Source organism: Cheilinus undulatus, linkage group 24 (genome assembly GCF_018320785.1).
Source record: "Cheilinus undulatus linkage group 24, ASM1832078v1, whole genome shotgun sequence".
Classification (NCBI taxonomy): Eukaryota; Metazoa; Chordata; class Actinopteri; order Labriformes; family Labridae; genus Cheilinus; species Cheilinus undulatus.
The window spans coordinates 21,099,344-21,124,410 of record NC_054888.1 but is presented as its reverse complement, the minus strand read 5'-3'; the positions used below and the strand labels follow the sequence as shown (position 1 = coordinate 21,124,410).

At 38.5% G+C, this 25,067-nt stretch overlaps 1 protein-coding gene across 2 annotated transcripts in view; it reads right to left on the bottom strand.

The window, feature by feature from the left end:
• The window catches only part of atp11a (ATPase phospholipid transporting 11A), a 68,389-nt gene that overhangs the window by 12,818 nt on the left and 30,504 nt on the right, over positions 1 to 25,067 (bottom strand). For both annotated transcript variants that reach the window (XM_041781950.1, XM_041781951.1), the window contains exons 2-26: positions 16,071 to 16,193; positions 15,770 to 15,859; positions 14,743 to 14,823; positions 14,561 to 14,668; positions 13,822 to 13,950; positions 12,429 to 12,532; positions 12,305 to 12,352; positions 11,845 to 11,909; positions 11,439 to 11,520; positions 10,873 to 11,023; positions 10,594 to 10,791; positions 10,241 to 10,354; positions 8,771 to 8,830; positions 8,489 to 8,655; positions 8,335 to 8,406; positions 8,144 to 8,217; positions 7,932 to 8,035; positions 7,579 to 7,760; positions 7,046 to 7,297; positions 6,798 to 6,975; positions 6,589 to 6,691; positions 6,347 to 6,492; positions 5,928 to 5,987; positions 5,265 to 5,392; positions 4,648 to 4,783 (exon numbers count right to left, since the gene is read on the bottom strand). In XM_041781950.1, the coding sequence (XP_041637884.1) occupies positions 4,648 to 4,783; positions 5,265 to 5,392; positions 5,928 to 5,987; positions 6,347 to 6,492; positions 6,589 to 6,691; positions 6,798 to 6,975; positions 7,046 to 7,297; positions 7,579 to 7,760; positions 7,932 to 8,035; positions 8,144 to 8,217; positions 8,335 to 8,406; positions 8,489 to 8,655; positions 8,771 to 8,830; positions 10,241 to 10,354; positions 10,594 to 10,791; positions 10,873 to 11,023; positions 11,439 to 11,520; positions 11,845 to 11,909; positions 12,305 to 12,352; positions 12,429 to 12,532; positions 13,822 to 13,950; positions 14,561 to 14,668; positions 14,743 to 14,823; positions 15,770 to 15,859; positions 16,071 to 16,193 (2,955 nt within the window). The remainder of the gene's footprint in view (positions 1 to 4,647; positions 4,784 to 5,264; positions 5,393 to 5,927; positions 5,988 to 6,346; positions 6,493 to 6,588; positions 6,692 to 6,797; positions 6,976 to 7,045; positions 7,298 to 7,578; positions 7,761 to 7,931; positions 8,036 to 8,143; positions 8,218 to 8,334; positions 8,407 to 8,488; positions 8,656 to 8,770; positions 8,831 to 10,240; positions 10,355 to 10,593; positions 10,792 to 10,872; positions 11,024 to 11,438; positions 11,521 to 11,844; positions 11,910 to 12,304; positions 12,353 to 12,428; positions 12,533 to 13,821; positions 13,951 to 14,560; positions 14,669 to 14,742; positions 14,824 to 15,769; positions 15,860 to 16,070; positions 16,194 to 25,067) is intronic.

The window sequence follows — 25,067 nt, the reverse complement described above, 5'->3', positions numbered from 1 at the left end:
ATAAAAATCATAATAAAAATAAAAATAGAAATAATAATAATAATAATAATAATAATAATAATAATAATAATAATAATAGGATTAGCGGTTATTATTAGTCATTAACGTTATGATTTTTATATAAAAACTTGCCCTTTTTGTAAAGTATCTTGAGATAACTTGGGTTATGAATTAGCGCTATATCATTGAAGATTGATTGCTAAATTATTTATAAAAATACAACCAATCAATAAATCAATCAATCATTGTGGGTAATTTTTTCAGGTGTAATTGCCATCTTTATTGTAAAATTCTACATGTAAAGACAGAAAAATGATGCTACAATCTAATAAATTAATGCATTCAGCGTTACAGTTGTTGCCATCAAAATCAGCAAACATCCTTTAATTTTGGTCTTTTTCATGCTGCTTTAAATAAACATTTTACCTAGTTGCACCAGCTGATATTTGGAATGTGCCTCCTGAAAACATAACAGAAATATGTTGAATACTTGCTCATAACTATCCTGTGAATGTTTAATTTACAACATCCTACTTTGAGATTTTTTAAAACAACAAATAATAAAAGGTAAAACAAAATCTATGGGTTGAATAATAGTGACCTTTTTCGATGTTTACAGGAAATGCGTTGAATAAATAGTTCAATTTTAAAGACTCAAAAACATTTGCACGTGACCTCCTCACAGTTTTCTATGAAGTTTATATAGAGGCGAGTCAAGACTTAAAATAATCTCAAGAATATAAAGGGGGCTTCAATGTCAAATCAGAAAACAACTCATACTGAAACAAAAAAGGGAAAAGTAAAATAATGCACAAATCTCTGAAGAAATCTGGGAGAAATACTGTTTGTTTGCTTTTCCAGCTGTTGGAGGAACTGTGGAGACAATCAGTACCATCTGATTTGGGCCTTTTTATCACGTCCTTTCAAAATAAAAGTCCAGTGACAACGAATGCACCTTTTAAAGCAGTGGTTCTCAGCTGGTGGGTCAGGACCCAAAAGTGGGTTGTAGAGCAGTTTTCAGCGCAACTAGGTGTCAGAAAAAAAATGGTGGCAAAAATCCTGAAGTCCTTATTGGACATGCATTGATACCTTTTATTTTACCCTGTTTTACTGTGAAATTAAGTCAGTTTAAATGTTTGATCAATATTTCAACTAATTTATCTCCTCTTTTTGCAATAAATGGCTTCTTTTCCCATGATTATGAAGTAATTTCACAAGTTCTTGCGAAAATAAAAAAAAGACACATAATGATGGGGAAGAGGGTATAAAACTCGTCAGTTTTGTCCCATTTCTTTTTTATATTGGGTGTTTTGGTCAAATCATGCTCCAAACTGCAACATATTCAATTAACTAAACATGCATTGTTGAACATTTTTGGAAACGTGGGTCATGATCTGTTGTAAGACAGACTGGTGGGTCCTGAGGCTGGACCAGTTGAGAACCAGTGATTTAAAGAACTTGCAAATTCAGGGAGAAAAGTTTTTGACGATCTTACTAGATTTGAAATAATGAATTTTAAAAACTCAATTTCAACCATAAAATCAAGCTAAACTATCATAATTTGAAATTCTCATGTTTAAAATGCCATTTTTAAGTGTCAGTAATCCATTTATTTACTCAGACGGCAGCACCACCTGACATTTTTAGGATTTGAGACCTAAAAAATCTACTTTGTTTGAAAATGTAATAAAACTACAGAAGAGTATTAGGGCCACTGAAAAAAAAAATTTTGAGACAAATTTTTTTTTTTCAATTGTGAGAAAAAAGTCAGAATTCTGAGATTAAAGTCAGAATTCTGAGTTTAAAGTCAGAATTCTGAGATTAAAGTCAGAATTCTGAGTTTTAGGTCAGAATTCAGAATTCTGAGAAAAAAGTCAGAATTCTGACTTTAATATCAGAATTCTGACTTTTTTCTCACAATTGAAAAAAAAAAAAATTTGTCTCAAAATTTTTTTTTCAGTGGCCCTAATACCCTTCCATATAAAACTCAGTAGATTTTATAGAATAAATAAATATATATGCCATGATTTATGCTCAAAGACTCAAGAATATGCTTGTCATGTCACTGAACTTTTCTGGACTGGTAATGCCTGTTTTTTTTTTATTTTAGTGAATACAGGATGGAAATCACAACACTGCCAAAACTAATTCTGTTACTAAAGCTTCTCCTGCTGCATTTTAATATTTAGAAAAATGACTGTTTTCCTCCTAAAACATTTGTGTAGTTTCATATTTGTCTGCTGTTGGATGCAAACTTTATTACCCACCTCTTTGCGTCCCATTCAGACTCCAGCTCTGTGTTTTCTTTTTAAATAAGGCTATAGATAGTCCTGATGGCTCAGAGAAAAGCCACAAACTGGAGGTGGATTGGATTAGAAAGGTACTGAAAGTCTCAGATGTCGTGTAATGGACGCAGGAGGGCGGCTACTTCTCTAAACTCTCAGCTCAACTTTAGGACTTCTAAACAACAAATACACAAACAAAGTCAAGCTAAGGTGGTATGGATCTCTACGCACAAGCCTACAGTCGATGTTTCTACAACAAGCACTAAGGGCTGGACAAAGAGATGAACGAGTGATGTAGGAAAAGGAGGGAGCGATGACCGAGACAGGGACAGGCTTACCATCTGTGTGTTGGTTGTCATTAGCTGGGACGAGGAAAGAAGCAAAAAGAAAAAGCAACACAAAGGTAAGAAGGAGAGGAAGACGGAGAGGAGAAGGCCAGAAGAAGAAAAAAATCAGAATAAAACCATAACAATAAAGAAAACAACGATAAATGATAGTTTCATGGTTGGAGAGAGATAAAAAAAATCAGTCCATAAAGAAAGTTTCTGAAGAAAAGGAGAGCTGTAAAAACAAGGAGAATCAAAACAGAGAGGAGGATGGTGGAAACAGGCCATGTTGTTTGAAATAACACAAACATGTCTACTCATACACTTCCAGCCTTTATAGACTTTAATTTCTAACGTCCAGGCACTTTTTCCTTCCTTATCTAACAGAGAGCTCACACAAATTCTTCTGTTTAAATGGAAGGTAAATACATTTTAATTACACTAAAGAGGACAACAGCTATGCATTATCATCTCTAAATATATCAAATTAATTCCATTAATAAGTGTGATTCCATGCACACTATTTAATCTGTTGTGCATCTATGCAGACTTAATTCATGGGCCGTCCAGTTTGCCTTAGAAGACCCTACCAGAGCTCCCAGGTTCACAGGGCCCCACAAACCAGCCATCCTAGTACAAGTTTACTCACTTCTCTGACAATTACATCAATGTAGTACTCCTGTTTGTTGTAAAAACTTCATATGTGGTTAATTTATATTCTTTGTTTCCATGCAGCAACTGCTAAGAAAACCTACTGGTATATCTCCCTGTATATAAATATATTCTAACAACTGACAGATGAAACATACATTTCTGTGGCAAGTTAGTCAGGTAAAATAAATATTTCTATAGTATTTTGTACTTTAAGTAGTTTACAATGGTACAGTTAAATCAGCTGGTAGAGCAGATGCCTGTAAGAAAGGTTAAGATCTGCACCACAGAGGTCAGAGGTTTTAATCCTGATCTTGGCGCTGTTTGGTGTACATCTCCGCCCACTTTCTCTCCCCATACAGCTGCACCTCAAATAATTAGAATATCATGAAAAGGTTTTTTTTTCCTGTGATTTATGAACTTCTGCAGCGTACTCTGATTAAATAAGCTTTGATAAAGCACTCTGAGAACAGCCTGTCCTTTCCCCTGACCTCCTGTGGCTTACCCTTGTGGAATATGCTTTGATACAGCACTATGAGAAAAGTCTGTCCTTTCCCAATGACATTCTGTGGCTTACCCACCTTGACTATGCTTTAATAAGCCTCTAGGAACAACCTGTTCTTTCTCCAATGACATTCTGTGGCTTACCCACCTTAAATATGCTTTGGTCAGCCTTCTGAAAACAGCCTGCCCCTTCCCTTGACCTTCTGTGGCTTACTCTTCTTAATTATTAATCTAGACTATATATAAGAATAACTTTCTGAAGTAAATCACAGAAAAAAATGAACTTTAACTTGATATTCTAATTTTCTGAGATGCACCTGTGTTTTGCATCTCCCTTCCACTGCTATATGAAGGCAAAAAGTCCGCATAAAGGAGCAAACTTAGCCTAGAGTTGCATCAGAATCCAAACAAATCAAATCTGCTGACTTGTCTCCTTCAGACACGGCAACGTGAACTGACAGCGTCCTGTGGGAACCAGTTGCGAGCTCTAACTCGTCTCGTCATGAATCTTCAGTCTGAACTGGGCTCAGATCACGAGCTTGGATAACAAAAATAAAGAGTCTATGCTCAAAAAGTTGTTTAAAAATCATAAATAAACAAACCAAATAAAAAAGACAGGCGAGTGCATGCTGAGAAAAGTGACAAAAAGTGACAAATTATAAAAGGAAATTTAAAATGAAATGTGTTCAGTTGAAGTAAGCCCACAGACTGGTGGAAATATGAGTGTTTGTGATGTGATTAAATGAGGTGCATGTGTGACGAGCTTCAGTATATAAAATTAGAGAATTAGACAACAGTTCTGTTGAATTTATATACATTTTACTGAAATAATGTTCCATAAATCTGGTTTAAAGGGGCTGTTGTAAAGGTGTGGCTGTTACCTGTCCATTGCTGGTGAAGGTGGTGTTGTCAAACAGGAAATAAGCACCAAAGAACATCACGATGGCGTCATAGACACCGAGGATGGTCCAGTAGATGAAGATGGGCCACCGCAGCAGAGAGTTCTTAGCAATATCTCTGTAAACAAAAACATCACGTTAGTGATTTTAAATCAATACTGCATTAGCTGCAATTTAAAGGACATTCGCAGGGGATGACTTTGATCATACTTTTTATTTGATTTAGAAGCATTATGAAGCGTACACTACTAAATAATGATTTGTGCATCTCTAAAAGTTTGATTTCAAGGCCAGAAAAATGAAACAGCGTGTTCTGGAAATGAAAAAAGGAAAAGTTTGGGCTGCAGAGGAAATGTTTTATCAAATTATGTGAACCCTTGAGAGCTTAATTTGGAAATGTTTAGACTTTGACGTAACCGGACCCAAAAAAACCCATTTAAAGTCAGAGGGTTCTGACTTTAATTTTCTCAAAATGCAGATATCTAGTGAGATTCTCAATATACATCGAAGAGATACAAATATATATCCTGGCTTTTGAAGCCTTTGACCTTGCCACAATTACCATGAAATTAAACACACTTTCAGATGTAGACACTGACCGATACAGCGTGGGGTCCTTCTTCAGGATGTCCATGTTGATGTGCTGCTCGATGAGGCTGTAGAGGAGGATGGGGAGTGATGTGAAGCTGATGTTGTACAGAGTCAAGTAAGCTGTATCGTACAGCGGCTGGAAAGAAGGACAGAGAGAGTTTCAGGCTTTTCGACCTTATATTTTACTCACTTTAAAACTTAAAGCCTCTTCAGACCTTGCATTAACATCTTCTTTGTGCATTGAGATACCAAGTGGTATTCCTAAAAGATCCAGTAAAGTAAAAATAAATTAAATAAAGTTTATAAAATTAAGCTTCAAAATCATGAAAAATGAGGCAGTAAAATCTGCTCCAGATTGGTGTGGGCTTGTCTGTTAAATGAGCTGAAGCCACACCCACTCAGGAGAAAAACAACCCTCTCAAATTTACCTTTTTTTAGTGCTACAATGCAGCAACAACTTAAACTCAATACAGAAGCATAAACCTGGCTTTAACCTCAAAAACGATGAACGATTTTTTGCAAATGAAGCCGGTAATTGAGATCCAACTGCAGGAAGTCTCTAAAAAGTTTTGATGCACGATCAAAGTACAGTCAAATGTGGTAACCAGATGCCCAAAACAGATGTTTAATGCAAAATAAAACATAAAGCATGTCTCAGTGAGTGTTCCTACTTGTTGTGAGAAGCCACAGAAGAACTGGTAGAGGAACTGGGGGAAGATGAAACAGACGTTCTGGGAAAAAAGACAACAAATGAGAGAAAAGAGAAGTTTTCAGTTGATCATTATTTGTGCAGATGATGAAATGCTCTTCTGCAAATTCTATTTGAAGTTTGACAGGTGTAAAGGTAGACAATCAGTATGAAAGACGGTATGAAGGTGATTTTGGAGCACCAAAGTTCCCTTTCACTTCTCTAACCTTGACTAAATTTGTCTTAAAATCAGTCAATAAGTTCAGCTTATTCCCAAAAATACTACTTCTAGAAAGCAATTCAGTATGCAACAAAGCTACAGCGCTACAAGAATAGAAAACACATTAAAATAAAGATAAAACTCTCAAATTCTTATCTGAAACTTGTTCAATGACGGATTACCTTGTAGAAGAAGTATTGCACAAGTTCAGAGATGCGGATATAGTAATAATGTCCATGGACAAGCAGCATCTTTTTGAGGTGTTTGAACTTTGGGATGGCGTAGTCGCTGTTCCTCACTGCCTGACGGCCCTCCTTACCCATAATGCCTGCAGAAATGGAGAAAAGTTTCTTATTATATTTCTCAAATATACAGTAGGAAATTTGGATTAGGAGACACAGGACTGGAGCACTGAAGCACTGACCGATGCCGACGTGGGCCTCGAGGATCATGCTGACATCATTCGCTCCATCGCCGACTGCCAGCGTGATCGGATGCTCTTTTGAGGCCTTGATCAGTTTCACGATCTAGAAATGTAGAAACCTTCAGATTCATGTCCTCATATAGGAGATAAATGCTAAAGCTAAAGCAGCTGAATAAATCAATAAAGGGATGCATGCATGTTCTTCATACCTGTGCTTTCTGCAGCGGAGCCATTCGACAGCAAAGCACGGCACTGCAGTTCCTGCAGATTTCTAGGAAGATCTCTTTGTAGTTCCCTGAGTTTGAGTCCTCCTGAGCCGGCCTCATCACCGCAGAGAGGGTGGCTCCATCGATGATCAGACCGTAGTCCGTGCAGTCTCCTGATAAGCTGCAGAAATACACCAGTCAGACAATGTTTGCTAAGAGATTGAAAAGCCGGTTAAAAAACTGAGACCAACCCGGAGAAGTTGTCCCTGGTCATCCCTCCGTGCTGCCTCAGGACCGTCCTGCTTAGGTCGAACAGGACGTCGTGCAGGCTCTGCTCCTCGGTGCGTTTGGTGGTCAGCTCCAGGATCTGGGTGTTACGGCGGAAGAGCTTGCTGGCGTAGCAGGTGGCAGCCGCCGTCTCCATCTTGTCGCCGGTCAGCACCCAAACCTTCATACCGGCTTTGTGCAGGGACTCGATGGTGTCTGCCGCTTTGTCCTGGAGCCTGTCAGGGAGGAAATATGACACAAGTTACAACCCCACAGGTGTCTGAGGGTTGACCTGCCTTTCAGTAAAATATTAAGACGTGAACTGTCACATTAACAAGAAAACCCATCAGAAATGGAAATAAAAAATCATTTAACACAGAGTAGGTGGCATGGATTTGCACAAGTCTTCAGGTATGCATTAGCCAAAGTGGATTAAACCACTTAGAAATAAAGAAACTAGACTTTTTATGACATTTTACAGCTTTATATTTAAAGAGTCAGATTCTAGATGCTCCACCTGTCCTCCACAGCAGTGGCTCCCAGCAGAATCAAGTCCTTCTCGATGAGATCGTACGCCTCGGCCAATCGTTTGTCCCGGTCCTGGAGGGCGAGCTTGGCCCTGCTCAGCAGGTCACAAACCTCCTGGTACTGATCAGGAGTGAGAGGACGATAGGCGACACAGAGCGTCCTCAGACCCTCCTACAGGAGAGACAGGAGCGGTGCGAGGGTTAATTTCGTATCTATTAACCTGTTTTATTACATCAAGGTTTCTAAAGGACTTTTAAATATTTGTGGGTCTTTAAAGTCACACATCCCTTAAACCTCTCAGGAAGTGAGTCAGACATCTGTGAGTATTGTGTGAGCTCTCACCACTGCGTTGTGCTCCACCCGAGCTCGGACCTGCTCCACCTTTCCTGATATCACCCTGGGGAAGATGGACGAGTCTGCACCTTTACAGAACAGGTAGAGCTCCCCTGCTCATGCATAAAAAACAGAGACAGGAGAGAAAGGGAACACAGGACAGCGTGTTAAGAAGCATGCACTTTGATCAACTTTATTCACTGCTATTAAAAGTCTGTTACCTGTGCTCCCTCTGACGATGACGCTCATCCTCCGTCTGACCGAGTCGAAGGTCAAAACTTCCAGTAGCTCAAACCTGAACAAAAACATTTTTAGATATTTGAAAAAAGAAGATTTGTTTGGCACAACTGGAAATACATGTGTCTGAGCAGTGGCTCTTAAAAGTCTATACATTCCTGTTATACAAACTGACCTCTCGATCTCATCCTCTCTGTTTAGGATCTCCATGTGACTGTCCTTCAGCCTCAGAAAGGTGAAACCGAGCCTGAGGAAAACATGGACGGGTGAAGTGATTTAACATCCTGTATAAGAGAGGAAAAAGAGTCAAATGAGTCTTCATGCCGTACCTCTTCATGCCCTCCACCAGGGCCACCTCGTCTGGAGACGATGAGATGTAGAAGGAGGTGGATTTCCCCTGATGGATGCCGTGTTTGATCCCGTCCACCGTCTCCTCCTCCTTCACCTGCACCGTGTGACACAAACACAACGCCCGGAAAAACAACTCCTCGTGCTCCTGTAGTGGAGAGACAAAAGCACAGAACATGCAACATGTTTCCCAAACTCTAAAACTCTCCTGAAAAGTTCTAGAAATGTTCGGTCATGCACGTGAAAGCGGCGTTAATGCTCACCCTGGCTCCTGGACCTGGTGATGTGTCAATCATGTCCATACCTGCTGCACCGGGCATCACCTACAAACAACACAAATGGAGTAATTTAAATCAAAGATATCAACATAAACAGAGAGAAGAGTTTTTTAAATAAAGTACAGCCACTAACAGCTAACTTGGGGGCATTAACAGGCTCAAGAACTCAAAAGACTTCACAGAAAATTGTCCCCCCTGTGGAAATTTAGAGCTATTTGCTTGAAAATTGGTACACATATGTATCATGATGAGACAAAAAAAAAAGAAGTATCTTGGGGCCATCCTGTAAAATGTACAGAAAGAGCACAAGAAACAGCTAAAGGTCCAATTGTGGCGCTTTTGGGCGATTCACAAGATTCATATTTTAACAAACTTCTCCAAGGGATTTCATCCGTTTGACTCAAGAATTTTTTTGCTCATTCTAGACAACCCAGAGATCTAAATCTTTACAAATTGTGAGTTTTCACCATAGGGCAGGGCCGTAACCTGAACCCAAACCTGAACTACTATTTTGTACCTTTTTGGAGTGAAAATACACCAATAATGCCTTACTACTTTTTACTGTTTATGTCAATCATCACCAAACTTCACAAAGATGATCACAAATTGATCCTGAATACATTCATGTATAAATATTACTATTTTGTCACAGTGCCCCCTTTTGCCAGTTGAACATTTCCACCTCTGATTCCTTAAATATTCCCTTTAAATAATTAGGCCCCTCTCACCATTCTGCCTTGGCTTACGATTTTCAGTGTGCATATGGATCATCATAAGGTCTGCAAAAAAGCCTCTTGGACCCATGCCCTAATCCCAACAGGAAGTCCACCAGCTTCATCTCAATTTCAAAATAAGATATTTTTGATGGTGCCAAATGACTTTGACATAACTCCAGTAAACAATATTCTGTGATCTTCTGGTCTTTCTTACAACACAATCGTATCACACTGAACACGCCTGAATGCCAACATCTCGTGATACCGCATTTTCTTATTGGCAAGTAATTCGTGATCAGGAAGTTACTGTAACTCTTAAATGAAAATTCTGATTTGCATCAAATCCCACATGTATGATTAGGGTCTGCCCCTCTTCTTATATAACGGTGTATTTTTATGTATATTACATGTTTTTGCTAATGTGTCAATCAGAAAGCAGAAGAAGCTGAAGTGGAACAGAGATTGAAAGCCAGACCTTCTCGTCCAACATCAGTGCCTCACCCCATAAATGCTCCACAGAATAAATGGGCACACATTTCCATAGAAATGCAAAAAAATCACACCAAAATCTTGTGGAAAGCCTTCCAAGAAGAGTGGAGGCTGTTATAGCTGCAAAAGGGGGGCAACTCCATGTTAAAGTAGATTTATTTGAATACAATGTCATTATGCTCCCTGTTGGTCTACTTTTGGGTTTTGCAGGTTGCTAGTGGTCAAGATAAAGAAATAAGGTGGTGTTTACCTGTCCGTTACAGATGATATCAGGTACGTAAACGTGTCCGTCCACACAGCACTCGATAAACTCCATGTTGTTCTCTGTCAAGGTCCCTGTTTTATCTGTAAACACATACTCCACCTGGGAATGCAAGCAGGGCAAATACTATCATAAGAAAACACACATTTTTAATTCAGTTTATGTATTCGTTGTACTCTCTAAATCAGGGCAGACTTTTATCTCACATTTAACCTTTAAATTCATGATTTTGAATTTTAGCCCATATTTTTACCTTTCAAACTCATGACCCGGCCCTTGCTGTGATTGAGTTCGACCCCCTGCTCTAAATTCAGCACAGTAACATTAAAGATTTGTCTTACCTGTCCGAGCTCCTCGTTGAGGTCAGACGTGTTGACGACCGCCCGCTCTCCCAGCTCCTCGTCAAACATTTCATCGTCCCACATGATGAAATACGAGCCTAGAAACTTCTGCATCTCCACAGTGACGTACATGGAGACGGGGATGATGTAGTTGAAGAGAACCATGAAGGCCAGGAAGTCTGTGAATGCCCTGATCACCTGGAGATGAAGAGGAGGAAGAGTTAGAAATAGAGATTTTGTATTTTTATTACATATCTTTATCAAATCAAACAGACTGACAATGTATCTCTGCCTCTCGGTCTCCGTCCTCTCGTTGTACCACGGCTCGTCTCGGTTAGGGTCGGCCTGCCAGGCGTACTTCATGATGGTGTTGACGATGGATTTCCCGATGAGGATGCACAGGTAGACCACCAGGTAGGCATTCATCGACCTGCAGAGGGACACAACAAGAACAGACATTATCTAAGCTTTATTTTAGGCCAATACGGACAAAGAAATGGTGCATTCACTCTTTCCTGTTCATTATAAGCTCCTCGACTGAAATAAAAGACAAATCCACTTGTAATGAGTCAATCAGGCTTTAAAAGTGTAAATGTAATCCACCTCCAGTCATTGAGTTATTAACACGCCATCTGGATTAAAGATTCACATCAACACCAGACGGACAGAAGAGGATCCAGATATCACAGCGAGCCAGAGACGCTCAGAGTCAGAGAAGGAATAAATGGACTGGCAGACGGCTGGGTTGAGAATATTAATCATTATTCAAGAGTGAGCAAATTAATGCAGCCAAATAAATACGATTTATGTTCATGTATGTGGAAATGAAAGAAAGAGGGGCTTACTTTTCCACAGCCGAGCGTTTCTGAGACTTGGACTGGTAGTTTAGAGCCATCTTGGTTTCCATTCCCGTGTAGATGGCTACCGCTATAAAAAGGGAGGATTTTATAGAGGTGAAAGTGATATTAGGACATGATTTACTGAAGAAATCCAGGGTTATTCACTGCTTTTAGTTGCACAACTAGCACAAACAGCAAAAAGGGAAAATGCTGGGACTTTTAATATCAATTTAAACTCTTTTAAATGAGTGAGTGTCTAAATAAATAACAGGGACAGAAAATGTTGGGATTGCTCAGCTTACAGCAATATAATTTTTTAAAAAACAACCTATGACAACATGTATGACATAGAGTGCTTCTTTAAGGCATTCAACAGGCAAAGAGGGTTAGAAAAATGTCCCATTAGAGTTACCGTAGATATACTCAGTGTTCTTCAGCGTGGCTCCTCTCAGCAGCAGATTCTCTGATCCTAACGGCCTGCAAACACAAAACAGCTCAGTAACACACTAATACACATATACATTACTCTAAGTATTTTATAGTTCACTTTTTTGTCTTAGATTTCTTCAGGATTAACAAAGCATCCATCCATCCATCCAATTCCATCTATCCATCCATCCATCCCTTCATCCATCCATCCAACATCCATCTATCCATCATCTACCCATCCATCCATCCATCCATCCATCCATCCATCCATCCATAACACACCACATCTCTTTATCCTGACGTTTGATTGGCTGTGAGAGCTGGGAGGTGATAACTAGGATCAGCTGGCCGTCAGCTGATCACGGCTGACTCTCATGTCCTACATGAACTAACACTGAGCTTCATTTGTGGTATCTGACATCCTTAAAACCAAACAAACATACCTGGCTATGGGCTCATTGTCCATGTAGATATTTATTCTTCCCACAAATCTGTTCAGGACAGAGATAAAAAGCTTTAATTTGGTGTTCAGGTATTCAATCGTGCATTAGAGAGAGTTTTACTGACTTGTAGAGGTCTGGCTGTGGTTGTTCACATTCAATGGTCGCATGTATGGAGTCCACCTCCTTCTCTGTGTTGTAGGCTTTGGTGTCTTGAACTGCATAGTATGTCTAAGATGGGAGTAAAGGAGATGAAGTCAGAAAACATAATAGAGGAAAAGAGAGTTAGAATGAATCTCAATCAACACTGGTGAATTTTAAGGCTTTCCAGCCATTTCCATGAAGCTATGTGATTGATTTGCACCCATATGAAGCTGCATTTTCCAAGGCATTTTAAATTACCTGGTTCAGGTTAAATGAGTCATACTGAGTCCTGCTTGTTCTCTCATTACAGCTGTCAGCTGTCAGTTGCTAACATGAACTCTTAAGCTCTCTGAGTCTCCATAAAACCCAATTTTAGCCCAGAACATGTGGGACTTTATCTTCTGCATTCTTGTGAATGTTCTCCAGTGAATATTGTGATGCCTAATTGTGGTGGAAGTTTTATTTTGTCCCTCATTTGTTTGGTGTGACTGATCATAAATCTAATAAAAGTTGAAAATTCAATTTAATACTTGACTAAAATCCCCAAACGCCAAAGGAAATAGTTTATAATTACAGTAAGTTGATTTTCCATGCATAACAGCTCAGAGTCAGGCTGAAAAAAAATAACTGATCCCTTTGTTTTAGAACTAATCTACAAAATTTCAATATCTGACTAAATAGCTTTGGTATTCCATGATTTCACTACAACGGGGACTTTCATGCCTGGTTTCTAAAAAAAGAAGCACATTTTTGTTAAATCAGCTGTTTATTCAAAGTAAACATGGCAAAGTTAAAGCTCTTCCTCTGGCTTTGAATGCCTATTAAATCAAAAATGCACAAAAATTCAGGTAAAGATGAGGACAGAATTAGTAGCCCCCCTATAAGAAAGTCCGTTTTTTCCACATTTTTCCCAAGTGCTTTAAAACAAAGCAAGGAATTTTTAACACAGCTTATCCAGACATCCTAGTTTTAGTTTTGATGCTAACATTATTTTACTTCACACATGAAAACAAAATCATTTCATAGAAACTACAAGGGTCTAAATTATTAGCCCCCTTTAGAACTGACCTTTTTGTTGAGTCATAGCACAAACCACTGTTGTGCAAAAATGTGTTCTAACTTTGTAATGCTCAAAGCAGTAAAATCAAGCTAAAATTGAGGGTTGTCTTCAGAAATGGCACTGCATTTATGTGGTATATTTTCCTTTTTTAAAAGTTATGTTTTGGGCATTTATTTTGATAAGACAGCTAAAGGGAGACAGGAAATACAAGGAGAAAGGTTAGGGGAAGACTCGAGTCTCTGCATGTGGAAGCCTGCTCTACCAACTGAGCTACACTGGTGCCTAAAGTTCCTGTTTTTTATTTTTAAAAACCTACCTTATGGCTGCTCTCTCCGTCCAGACTGGCTGTAGTGACGAAACAGGTCCCATCTTCTCGAGACGAGGACAGGAGGATGAGGTCGCACGGAAACGTCTCGTCCTCTTTGACCGAGACGACATCTCCAACCTGAGAAGGACAAATCAAGATCACGCATCCTGTTTGCATTCATGAATAAACATGCTGCATTAAAAAAATCCACTCTGAAGCTATAAACGGAAGTTTTATATCATTATTCTTTCTTTTTTATGTGTACAAATCATGCACAGTGCATGAAAGCATATGTGAACATATAAGTTTGGACTGTTAATACATTTTTGCTTTCTTCCAACGTCTCCATGGAAACTGACTCCTAAACTTTAGAGTCTGCAGGTAGAGCATGTCCCTTTTATCCTGTTAGTATTGCTAATACAGTTGCAGCTAATTCAGTTAGCCTAACAGGCTAACCGTCTGCTGCACCACCTGGAAGCATCTGAACATCAGCCAGCAGTCGCTCATGTTTGTCCTCTCCTGACATGACTGCCGATCATGAAACAGATCGTCTGTGCTAAATTAAGCTGTAATATCACTCTGAATTATTATATAACAAACACGAATAAGGCAGAGGTTAAAAGCCCTCAAATGTAGGACTGTGCACACACACAGAGCTTAGGACGAGCAAAATCCCTCGGCATGAGCCAATAAAACAAACGCACCAAAGCTCACAGACGGAGGGCGATTTATCTGATCACAGACGTACCCTGAGCTTGCGGCTTTGTTTGCGGACCACTTTCCCGTGCTGAACCACGTGGACGGGACACTGGTTGACAGCGTTGTCTGCTTTGTGTCTCAACCAGTCCTCGTAACCCTGATGGAGACAGAGAGGGCTGTAAATATGAGGTTTTAAGATCAAATATGGTCGTGGAGGTTTTTGGGTCTCACCTGTTTGATGGCGGTGACTGTGATGACAAAGAAAAGTGGCAGGCCGCTGGTAATCGGACTGGTGGGAGTATCGATGATTAACTGAAATTAAATAGAAATGTCATGACTGATGCGCATTTAGTGAATAATCAAATATCCAAACCAAGGAGTTACTTCTGGAGTCCCTAAAAGCAAGTCTATCCCTGTGAAAATGTCCAACAAGTTTACATGAAGGCTGTCAACATCTTCAATCCTTTCTTAAGACCACATGTGTTAAAATAATGCAATTAAAGTTATTTTAAAGTTCTATAATATTGAAAAGAACAGAAACGTTTATAAACTACATTTCTTTCCGGGAAGAGGGGAGTAAAGGGAAATGATAGAAAAATCATGCACACTTTCTAATTTGCACAAAAACGTTTGCAACATGGTTTAGTGCAATTTGCACAGTTTGTAGAAGTTTGCTTGCAATTTTTGACAATAAAGAAAGAGAAATTATTGACAACAACTGTTGGCCGGGTTCTTCACCAGTCAAAGCTTTATGGGGGAGTGTCAAAGAGAAAGCCACTGTTGAAGAAAACTCAGATTCAATCGTGACTAGAGTTCACCAAAAAGCATGTGGGAGACTCCATGGTCGAGTGGAAAGTTCTTCGGTCTGATGGAACCAAAACGGAGTATTTTGGCCATCAGATGCCAGACACTGCATGCCTTCATAAACACCACACAACTGGGAAGCACAATGGCAGCATCATGCTGTGGGGATGCTTCTCAGCATCTAGCCCTAGAGCAAAATATAGGAAAATCCTGGATACTTATGGAGACTTATTCAGTCTGCAAGAAAACTATGGCTTGGAAGATTTATTTTCCAGTAAGACAATGACATGAAGCAGACAGAGAAAGCTACATAGAAATGGTTAAAAGACAACAAGGTGAATGTTTGGAGTGGCCAAGTTAATGCAGAAATGTGTCGTAGTATTGTCGAACTTATCTAGGAATGCACACTTGATTTTATCAGCCATGTCGTTCATTACAGGAAGAAAAGCTTTACCTGGATGAGGAATATGATGAGAAAGTAAAAGTTGGCGATTCTCCTAAACTGCTCAAACATATTCTTTGGGATGAAGTTCCAAAAAGTGTACTGGAAACAGAAAAGAGGAAACTATCAGTCAAAACAGAGGCTGAGGTCACTTATGATATCTATCATAAATTTATTCAGCTAACTGTGCCAAATCCACCTCCAGAGGTATTTGATCGATATATAGGTGTTGGTATTTTCATTAAAATAAACAGACATTTGTCAAACATCTGGTTTTCTCTATTATTGTGCGCTTGTTTGAGTGTTTTCTGACCTTGGAGGAGACTATTCTGTTGTCAGGGTATCTCTGTTGGATGAAGGCCTCTGTTCCTGGAGGAGGCTCCTTGTGTCCGATATAAATGGTCCTGCTGTCCACCCAGTTCTCCTCACCAACGCACTGCAACCAAAAAACACACAAATATGAGCATGATGAGATAAAAACATTACTATGTTTAAATAATGCCTCAAATGGCATCTGAAATCTGGAGAATTTTCCTTCTAATTGGACTTCAAAGGTTTTATTTGAATGTCTAATGATTTAATAAACTCCCACACAGTAGCAACACAAAGCTGACACACAGCAGCAGAGCTGCAGACATTTATACAGTGAATGAGTAACTCCTCCTCTATGAATGAGAGCTTTTGTTAGTGCAGATACACCGGCCTGCATGTGACTCACACTGGAATGCATCATACACTCACACAAACACTGATAAGACTCAGAGGGTTTGGCTCTGTTATGTTGTAATTTATTTTAACACAGATTCAGCCCAAGTTTACCGACTCCATCACCCAATCTTTCTTTTCTCTCATTTAGTGTGAAATACTCTGAGAGTAAAGAAGGTTACTGGGAAAATGGCTAAACATAAGATTTACATGACACCAGCATGAGGCATTGAACCAAAAACAGGGTCTGGGTCTGACTCAGAGATGGATAAAAGTGTCTTCAAACACACTTTAGTTTAAGAATGCAGAAAAATAAACAGAAATCAGCCTTTGGAAACCAGCTCAAGGTTCAAGGAATGAGGATGAACAAGTATTTCTTTTGGTCCAGTCTTAAACTTCATAAACTAATTTGTACATGTTGACAATATTAACAGCAGTACAGGCTGATTTTAACAGATGATATAGGTCGATATTTCAGGCAATGTAGGCCAATATGTAAAGCCATTATAGGCCGATATTTGAGGATGATAAAGGACAATTGTCAGAGCTGATAAAGATTAATATCTACAGCTGATGAAGAACAATATTTACAGCCTGTTTAGGCAAATATTTACAGCCGATAAAGGTTGATATTTGCAGCAAATACAGTCCCATATTAACAGCTGATAAAGGCAGATATTTGCAGCCAATAAAGGCTAATATTTTACAGGGAAAATAGGCCCATATTTATGGTGATATAGGCCACAACAAGGCGTATATTTACAGATGACAAAGGCAGATATTCAGAGCCAATATGGGCTATTATTACAAGGAGGATATTTACAGCCAATATAAGCCAATATTTACAGTGATATGGGCCATGCCAGGCCCATTTACAGCTGACAAAGGCAGATATTTACAGCTGATAATGACTGGTTATTTACAGATGATTTAGGCTGATATTTACAGCTGATATGGGCCCATATTTACAGCTGATAAAGGCTCATATATACAGCTGATAACAGCAGATATTTACAGCTGATAAGGGCCCATATTTACAGCTGATATCGGCCCATATTTACAGCTAATAAATACTAAAATTTACAGCTGATAAGGACTGATATTTACAGCTGATTATAGCTAATAATGGCTGGGATTTACAGTTGATAAATGCCCATATTTACAGCCAATATAGTCCTCTTTTACAGATGAAGAATGCTTATCTTAAAGGCAACATAGGCTATTTTTTAAGGCTAAATATTTACTGCCAACTGAGGCATATATTGGCAGCCAACATAGGCTGATATTCTCAGATATTGGTCATACACGGGCCAATATTTACAGTCGATAAAGGCAAATATTTTCAGTATATTAAGGCCAATGGTTAAAGCTGTTAAAGCAAATTTGTTCATATAATAATTTGCTAATAAATGCTGATATTTACTACCAATACAGGCTTATTTTTACAGTGATATAGGCTGTGCCATGACCAATATTAGGCTAATATTTAAAGCTGATAAAGGCTTATATTTACAGCTTATGAAGGTTGATATCTACAGCTGATATAGACATTTACAGCTGTTAAGGCCAACAATTGCAGCCAGTACAGTCTGATATTTACAGGTGATAAAAGCAAATATTTACAATCAATAAAGATTCACATAACTGCCAATGTAGGCCCATATTTAGAGTTATTTAAGTCACAAGAGGGTAATATTTACAGCCACTAAAGGCTCATATTTACAGCTGATAAATGCTTATATTTACAGCCAATGCATTCTGATATGTACAGTTGATAAAGGCAGGTATTAACAGACAATATAGGCCCATATTTATAGTGATGTAGGTTGTGACAAGGCCAATATTCATAGCTGATAAAGGCCAATAATTACAGCTAATAAAGGCTAATATTCAAAGCCAATATTTACAGCTAAATAAAGTGGGTATTCACAGCCATTATAAGCCAATATTTACAGTGATACAGGCCGTGCCAGGGCCAATATGGGCCATTGTTTGCAGCTAATAGTGCTGATATTTAAAGGCAATATAGGTCATTTTTTACAGCTAATACAAGCCGATGCTCAAAGTGATATTGGCCATGCCAGGACTAACATTTACAGCTGAATAAGGCCAATTTTTACAGCAAATTTATGCAGATATGTATTGCTAATAAAGGCAGATATTTACAGTCGATACAGGCTGTGCCAGGGCTAAGGTAATGTGCCGTTGCAGAGCACGGTCACCAGTCAAATAAAAAAAGGCCTTTAAGGGTTAAGCATGCTTGAGCATGGTATAACTTGTCTAGTCTAAGCACACTCTAAAGAGAGCCTCCTAGTGGCTGAATTTTACACCATCTTTCAATAGTTCCTCCTCCTTTTAAAAACTTCTAATATTGCCAGTCTGCTGTTGTGTGAATATTTAAAATATGAGCATAAGCAGTGGTTGCAAAGTTTGAGAGATAAATGTTCTCCAACAGTGAGTGAAGCTACAGTTCAGAAGGCTTTCACTTCCTATCAGACCATCACCAATTCTAAACACCTGAAGGTAAGAACTAGAGGCAGGCCTAGACGTGAATCCTTTACCCTCTGTCTATCAGTAAACATGTCCGTGGGTGGCTGTCAGTCAGCGGGCAGATCATGTTTTAAATCACCACTAAACAGTTTGTGAACACACCGTCGTCACAGCCTAACTGGAGGTGACAGTAATCTGTCAGATTGAGTATCAGGATGTTGTGTGGCCCACTTTCTTCACTCTCTCACATAGTAACCCGTTAACTTACTGCTCTAAGATTACACCGTCCAACATGGAGACTATTTATATCCTCGACCTCCAATTATCTACGAGAGAGCGAAGAAAGACGAGAATGTTAAGAGGGTTGAGGCTGAAAATGTACAGAAATCAGAAGATTTCTGTGCAGATATTCAGTCCTGTTGTCAGCTCTGCCTCCTACACATTCTAACTGATAATGCTACTCTGACTCTTCTGTCTGCTCCGTCTGTTTCCACTCACACACTTCACACTTTCTGTTTGCTGTCTGCATGTGGAGACGAGCCTCAGACACGCAGACACATGAACACAGCTGATGGTGATATACAGAAAAATGTGGAGAAAAATGATGCTAGTTAAAGATCAACACAGAGGGGCTTACTGCATGCATCACATAAGGGAGTTTGTCTATATTCACAGGTTTATTTCCACAGATCATCCCTGCAGCAGCAGCACGGCGAGGGAACAGCATCACAGGAAACCTTCATTTTAGTTATAATATCCAAGAAGTCCAGCAAAGAAAATATTTTCTGTCATCAATAGACTAGTAAATAGGTAGTCTTCATAAATTAAATGAAATTAAATTATCACTTTAATTATTTATTAATGCCAGATATATATTTGAAGCCAATATAAGCCCATGTTTTCAGCCAATATAAGCATATATTTACAGCCAATATAAGCCATTATATTCAGCCAAAATAAGCCCATGGTTATAGCCAACATAAGCCATTATTTACAGCCAATATAAGCCATTATTTTCAGCCAATATAAGCCTATTTTTACAGCCAATATAAGCATATATTTACAGCCAATATAAGCCTATTTTTACAGCCAATATAAGCAAATATCTACAGCCAATATAAGCCGTTATTTACAGCCAATATAAGCACATATTTTCAGCCAGTATAAGCCATTATTTTCAGCCAATATAGGCCCATGCTTACAGCCAATATGGGCATATATTTACAGCAAATATAAGCCATTATTTTCAGCCAATATAAGCACATATTTTCAGCCAATATAAGCCATTGTCTTCAGCCAATATAAGCCATTATTTTCAGCTAACATAAGCCCATGTTTACAGACAATATAAGCCTATTTTTACAGCCAACATAAGCCATTAATTTCAGCCAATATAAGCCCATGTTTACAGCCAATATAAAGATATATTTACAGCCAATATAAGCTATTATTTTCAGCTAACATAAGCCCATGTTTACAGACAATATAAGCTATTATTTTCAGCTAACATAAGCCCATGTTTACGGCCAATATAGGCATATATTTTCAGCCAATATAAGCCATTATTTTCAGCCAATATAAGCCCATGTTTACAGCCAATATAAGCCATTGTGTTCAGCCAATATAAGCCCATGTTTACAGCCAATATTAAGATATATTTTCAGCCAGTATAAGCCTATTTTTACAGCCAGTATAAGCATATATTTACAGCCAGTATAAGCCATTATTTTCAGCCAATATAGGCCCATGTTTTCAGCCAAAATAAGCATATATTTACAGCCAAAATAGGCCAATATCTACAGCCGATCAAAGTTGACATTTCCAGTGGACACAGGAAGATATTAGCAGCTGACATCTCACAATATTAAAGTTAGTATAGTTCAATGTCTATAGCTGATAAAGGTCAATATTTCTGGCTGATATGAGCTGATGATTTCGCAGATACAGATCAATATCTACAGCTTATATAGGCAAGTATTTACAGTTGATTAGGCCAATATCTACAGCTGATACAGAATAATATTTACAGCCACTATAGGTATACATTTGCAGCTTATATATTGGTTGTAAACAATTGCAGACATTTTCTGATCTGCTGATACGATAACTGATTTTTTAAACTAATAGCTGCTGATATTGATGACATATACATGTGCATTCCTAATTCACAAACATGAAAAGTTTTAAAGTTGTTCCCATATTGCCAACGTTAATACCATGTGTTCAAAGGAAATACGGCTGAAAACAACATGGAATCTATTAGAACGATAATGGAGATGAATGCATGAATGTGTTTCTGTCAAACACTGTAAACAAAGACGGAAAAATCAAAAAGACTCGTCTGCTCTCCTCTATTTCCTCCATAATGTAGCTTTATTGGTTTTCTCACTTCTTCCTCTCTATCTCCCACCACAACGTGAGGGCCTCTAAGCCGGCTATCTCTCACTCATCGATTACGTTTAGCTTTCATCAGGATTCAAGCTTTTTACATGAAAGCCTGTCTGCGTTTAATTCAATCAAAAAGCATCATCACAAAATAAAACCGGGCTTTATAAAATCAAACTGGCCGGCGTTAGCCCGGCCCGTTAGCCTTTGGATGTAAGCGGAGACTTCGGAGCTATTCTGGACCGGCATAATCACTTTACGCTGCGTTTCATGTTACAGGATGCTGCAGGTTTCAGGGTGTATTTATAGTTAGAAGGGAAACATTTGTGGTCTGCATAGAAGGATGGAGAGAGCGGGCAGGCTTTGTTTCTGTCTCAATCAATCACCACACACACACACACACACAAACACACACTTTGTTTTAAAGCAGCATTGGTAGAAAGCATGAGCAGGCTTTCAGGGAATACACGCTAAAACACACATGCATGCAAATACATCCCTGCAACATAAAACATGCATGAGAGCGCCATAAATGACAGCAACTTTAAAGTGTTTCCGCTGCAGTCCACGGGGTATATTTAGCTTCTCTTCTCCTCTTTAGTCTCACTTCTGCTGCAGCTGCACTTTTATCAGTATTTACATATTTCTGATAATTTCAACAGGTGTAATTACAGAAAGCTTTGGGTACTCTACAGACTAAACAGGTGATATTAACGCTATGGTATGGGTGATGTAGACAAGTCCTGCACTGGCTGCAGGATCGATTCCTAATCTTGGTGCATGCCTTCCCCCAACTCCTCTACCCATAATCTCTCTTCAGCTGCCCTGTCAAAAAAAATATCCCAACTTTCCCACAGTATAAGTTATCTTAAAAATCTTATAATACAAGAAGCAGGTCAGACCAAGCACTTTCTGGCAAGCAGAGCGCGATCTACATGTTTTTCTTTCAATCTTTTGGGAAATTGCTTCTCTCACTGTCCCTGAAACAAAATAAGAACACTTGGCACACAGATCCTATAGAAACTATTCCCTCCTTGGATGTTTTAGCCTTGAATTGAAGGTAAAACATCACCTGACACTGGTTGATCAGTATCCCTGGCTACCATTACACCATGAATACAAAAGAACACCCAAAGCAATTTAGAGAAAAGTTAAGTGAAAAGTCAGGGGATGGATTTAAAAGCATTTCCAAGGCACTGAGTTCAGTTAAATCCATAATCAAGAAATGGAAGGAACACTGTGAAACTTCAGTGGTGGCAGCATCATGTTGTGGGGGTGCTTCTCAGCAGCCGACCCTGGAAGGCTTGTAAAGGTAGAGCACGGGTGTCAAACTCAAGGCCCGGGGGCCAAATCCAGCCCATGAAACGATTACATCCTGCCTGCAAGATCATATCATATTTGTATTATAACTGGCCCACCAGTATGAGGTCTGCAGATTTCCTCCAGTTTGAAAATGTAAACATATCCTTGATGATTTAAAATATCCTTGTTAAGCCATAAAAATCAGAATAATTTGTGTTTTATTTCATATTTTCAATTTTGCATCTCAAGATTATGACTCAAACTTATGATTTGACTTTTCATTTCATACTTTGACCTTTGCAACTCAGAATTTGGACTGTATGTCAATTTTTTTTCTTTTAGATTCCCAATTTTAAATTTTAAGTCATATTTTGACCTTTTCAACTCCTAACTTTGGCTTTTTAATCCCATATTTTGAATTTTAAGAACATGATTTCAATTTTTCTCAAATTTTGACATTTTGAATGAATAATTTGTACTTTTTATATCATATTTTGACCTTTCACTCTCCCAATTTTGAATTTAAGTCATATTTTTTTAAACTATTTAAATCATCATATTACATTCTAGCCCAGATTTTGACATTTTCAACTCCTAATTTTGGCTTTTTAATCCCATATTTGGACCAATCAGACTCACAATTTAAAATTTTAAGTCATATTTTGACTTTTAAACTCATGATTTCAAATTTGATCTCATATTTTGATCCTTCAAACTTATGATTTCAACTTTCTCCTTGTATATTTGCTCTTTAAAAACATTATTTTTCTATTTTTAATATTGTGTTCTGATCTTTTGAACTAATAGATTGGAATTTTTATCTTAGATTTGTGCCTTTAAACTTATCATTTTTAGTTTTTTGAACTTCCAAATGATTTATCATCAGTGCTGTTTTTTTTTAAATATTTTATCACTGGTGAAAAAGAGGTTGACAGTTATGGTTAAATGTTGACTTTGTTAGGCTCTCAGGTTGGACCTAAATCCAGATATGGCCCCTGCTGTGATTGAGTTTGACACCCCTGAGGTAGGGAGTAAAATGAAAGCAGAAAAATATAGTCAATCTACTGAACACTGACTTGAAGGGGGTAACTATTATTTTATCTTATATTTTTTTTTATTAAATTGACTTTACTTTTTACAGTATCTTTGAAAAAAAAGGTAAAAAAAAAAGACAACACACTGACCATGATTGATTTAGAAAATCAATAAAAGGGTAATACTTTTGATCATCAAATACACAATATTAGAAAAATACTGTATAATGACCATGCATCAGATCTTTATATAATGTTTTATCCAGTTAATGCTAAAAAATGACACCCCTTATCTCCAGAGGACCTGAATGCATCACCGTACAGCTGTAGACTGACTGATTAGGAGCACACTGTAAACAGGAAGTGCTGGACCCTCCCACTCACACACCAAGGACGCTCACTTCCTGAAACAAGTGGCCAACCCCCTCCATCCGTCCACAACCCCGCCTAGACCACCAGAGAGTCTGAGAGCGTGAAGATCATCAGCACATCTCTAATAACCAAAGTAATTCCTCACAGTAAAACTAGAACTGAGGGGCTGTTACGATCAAAGAATCACAGAAAATTCAATTTCAGAGATTAAAAGGAGGATTTGATCCAGCATATTTCTGTGCACAACAAGGAAATTCATCTCCAGAGCAGAAGCAGAAGCATCCTGTGAAATCCATTTTTACAGCAGCACATGACTCAGACATGACTTAGTGACACAACTTCAGCAAACATCATCAGACAGGGAGAGGGCCATCAATAAAACTGTTACAAACACATCAGAGTGTCGGTAAAGACAATATGGGTCAGGAAGAAGAGGGGGCAATGTCAGAGTATCACAAGTACACAGGACAAAACCTGAATGAGGTACAGCAACAGAAAGGCAGCTTCCGGTTCTCCTGTTCAGGAATTGATTTGTTAAAACAGGTTAAAAAAACAAGGAATCCTCCTTTAACAATCCAATTGCATTCATTCTCCTCTGTAATGCCAGTTTATTGCTGCTTATTGCCTGGAAAGAGAAGATAACACTTACAGGGCAGGGTGAGCAGGAAGAGAGGAGTCACTGATGACTATTGTTTGTCTGTAGCTTTAAAAAGCAGAGCCGTTGTTCCACTGATGACCAATCCTGAAGTATTTTATCTCCCTCTGCAACAGGCTGAAAACGGCTCTGCACAAAAGCTGTGGACGGCATGCTGCTTTTAGAGATACCACACGCAAAATCACACACTGTTTCAGCGTTAAATCTGAGCCGTGTATCAGAGGACGAGAGCAAACATCGGTGTGCTGCTACTGAGGGAAAGAGATAAGACAAATTCAGTGTCCTTCAATAAATCACAGGATTAAAATACAGCGCCTATTAAAAGTATCCATTATTGTCAATATAACTCTTTAATGTCAAAGTGAAA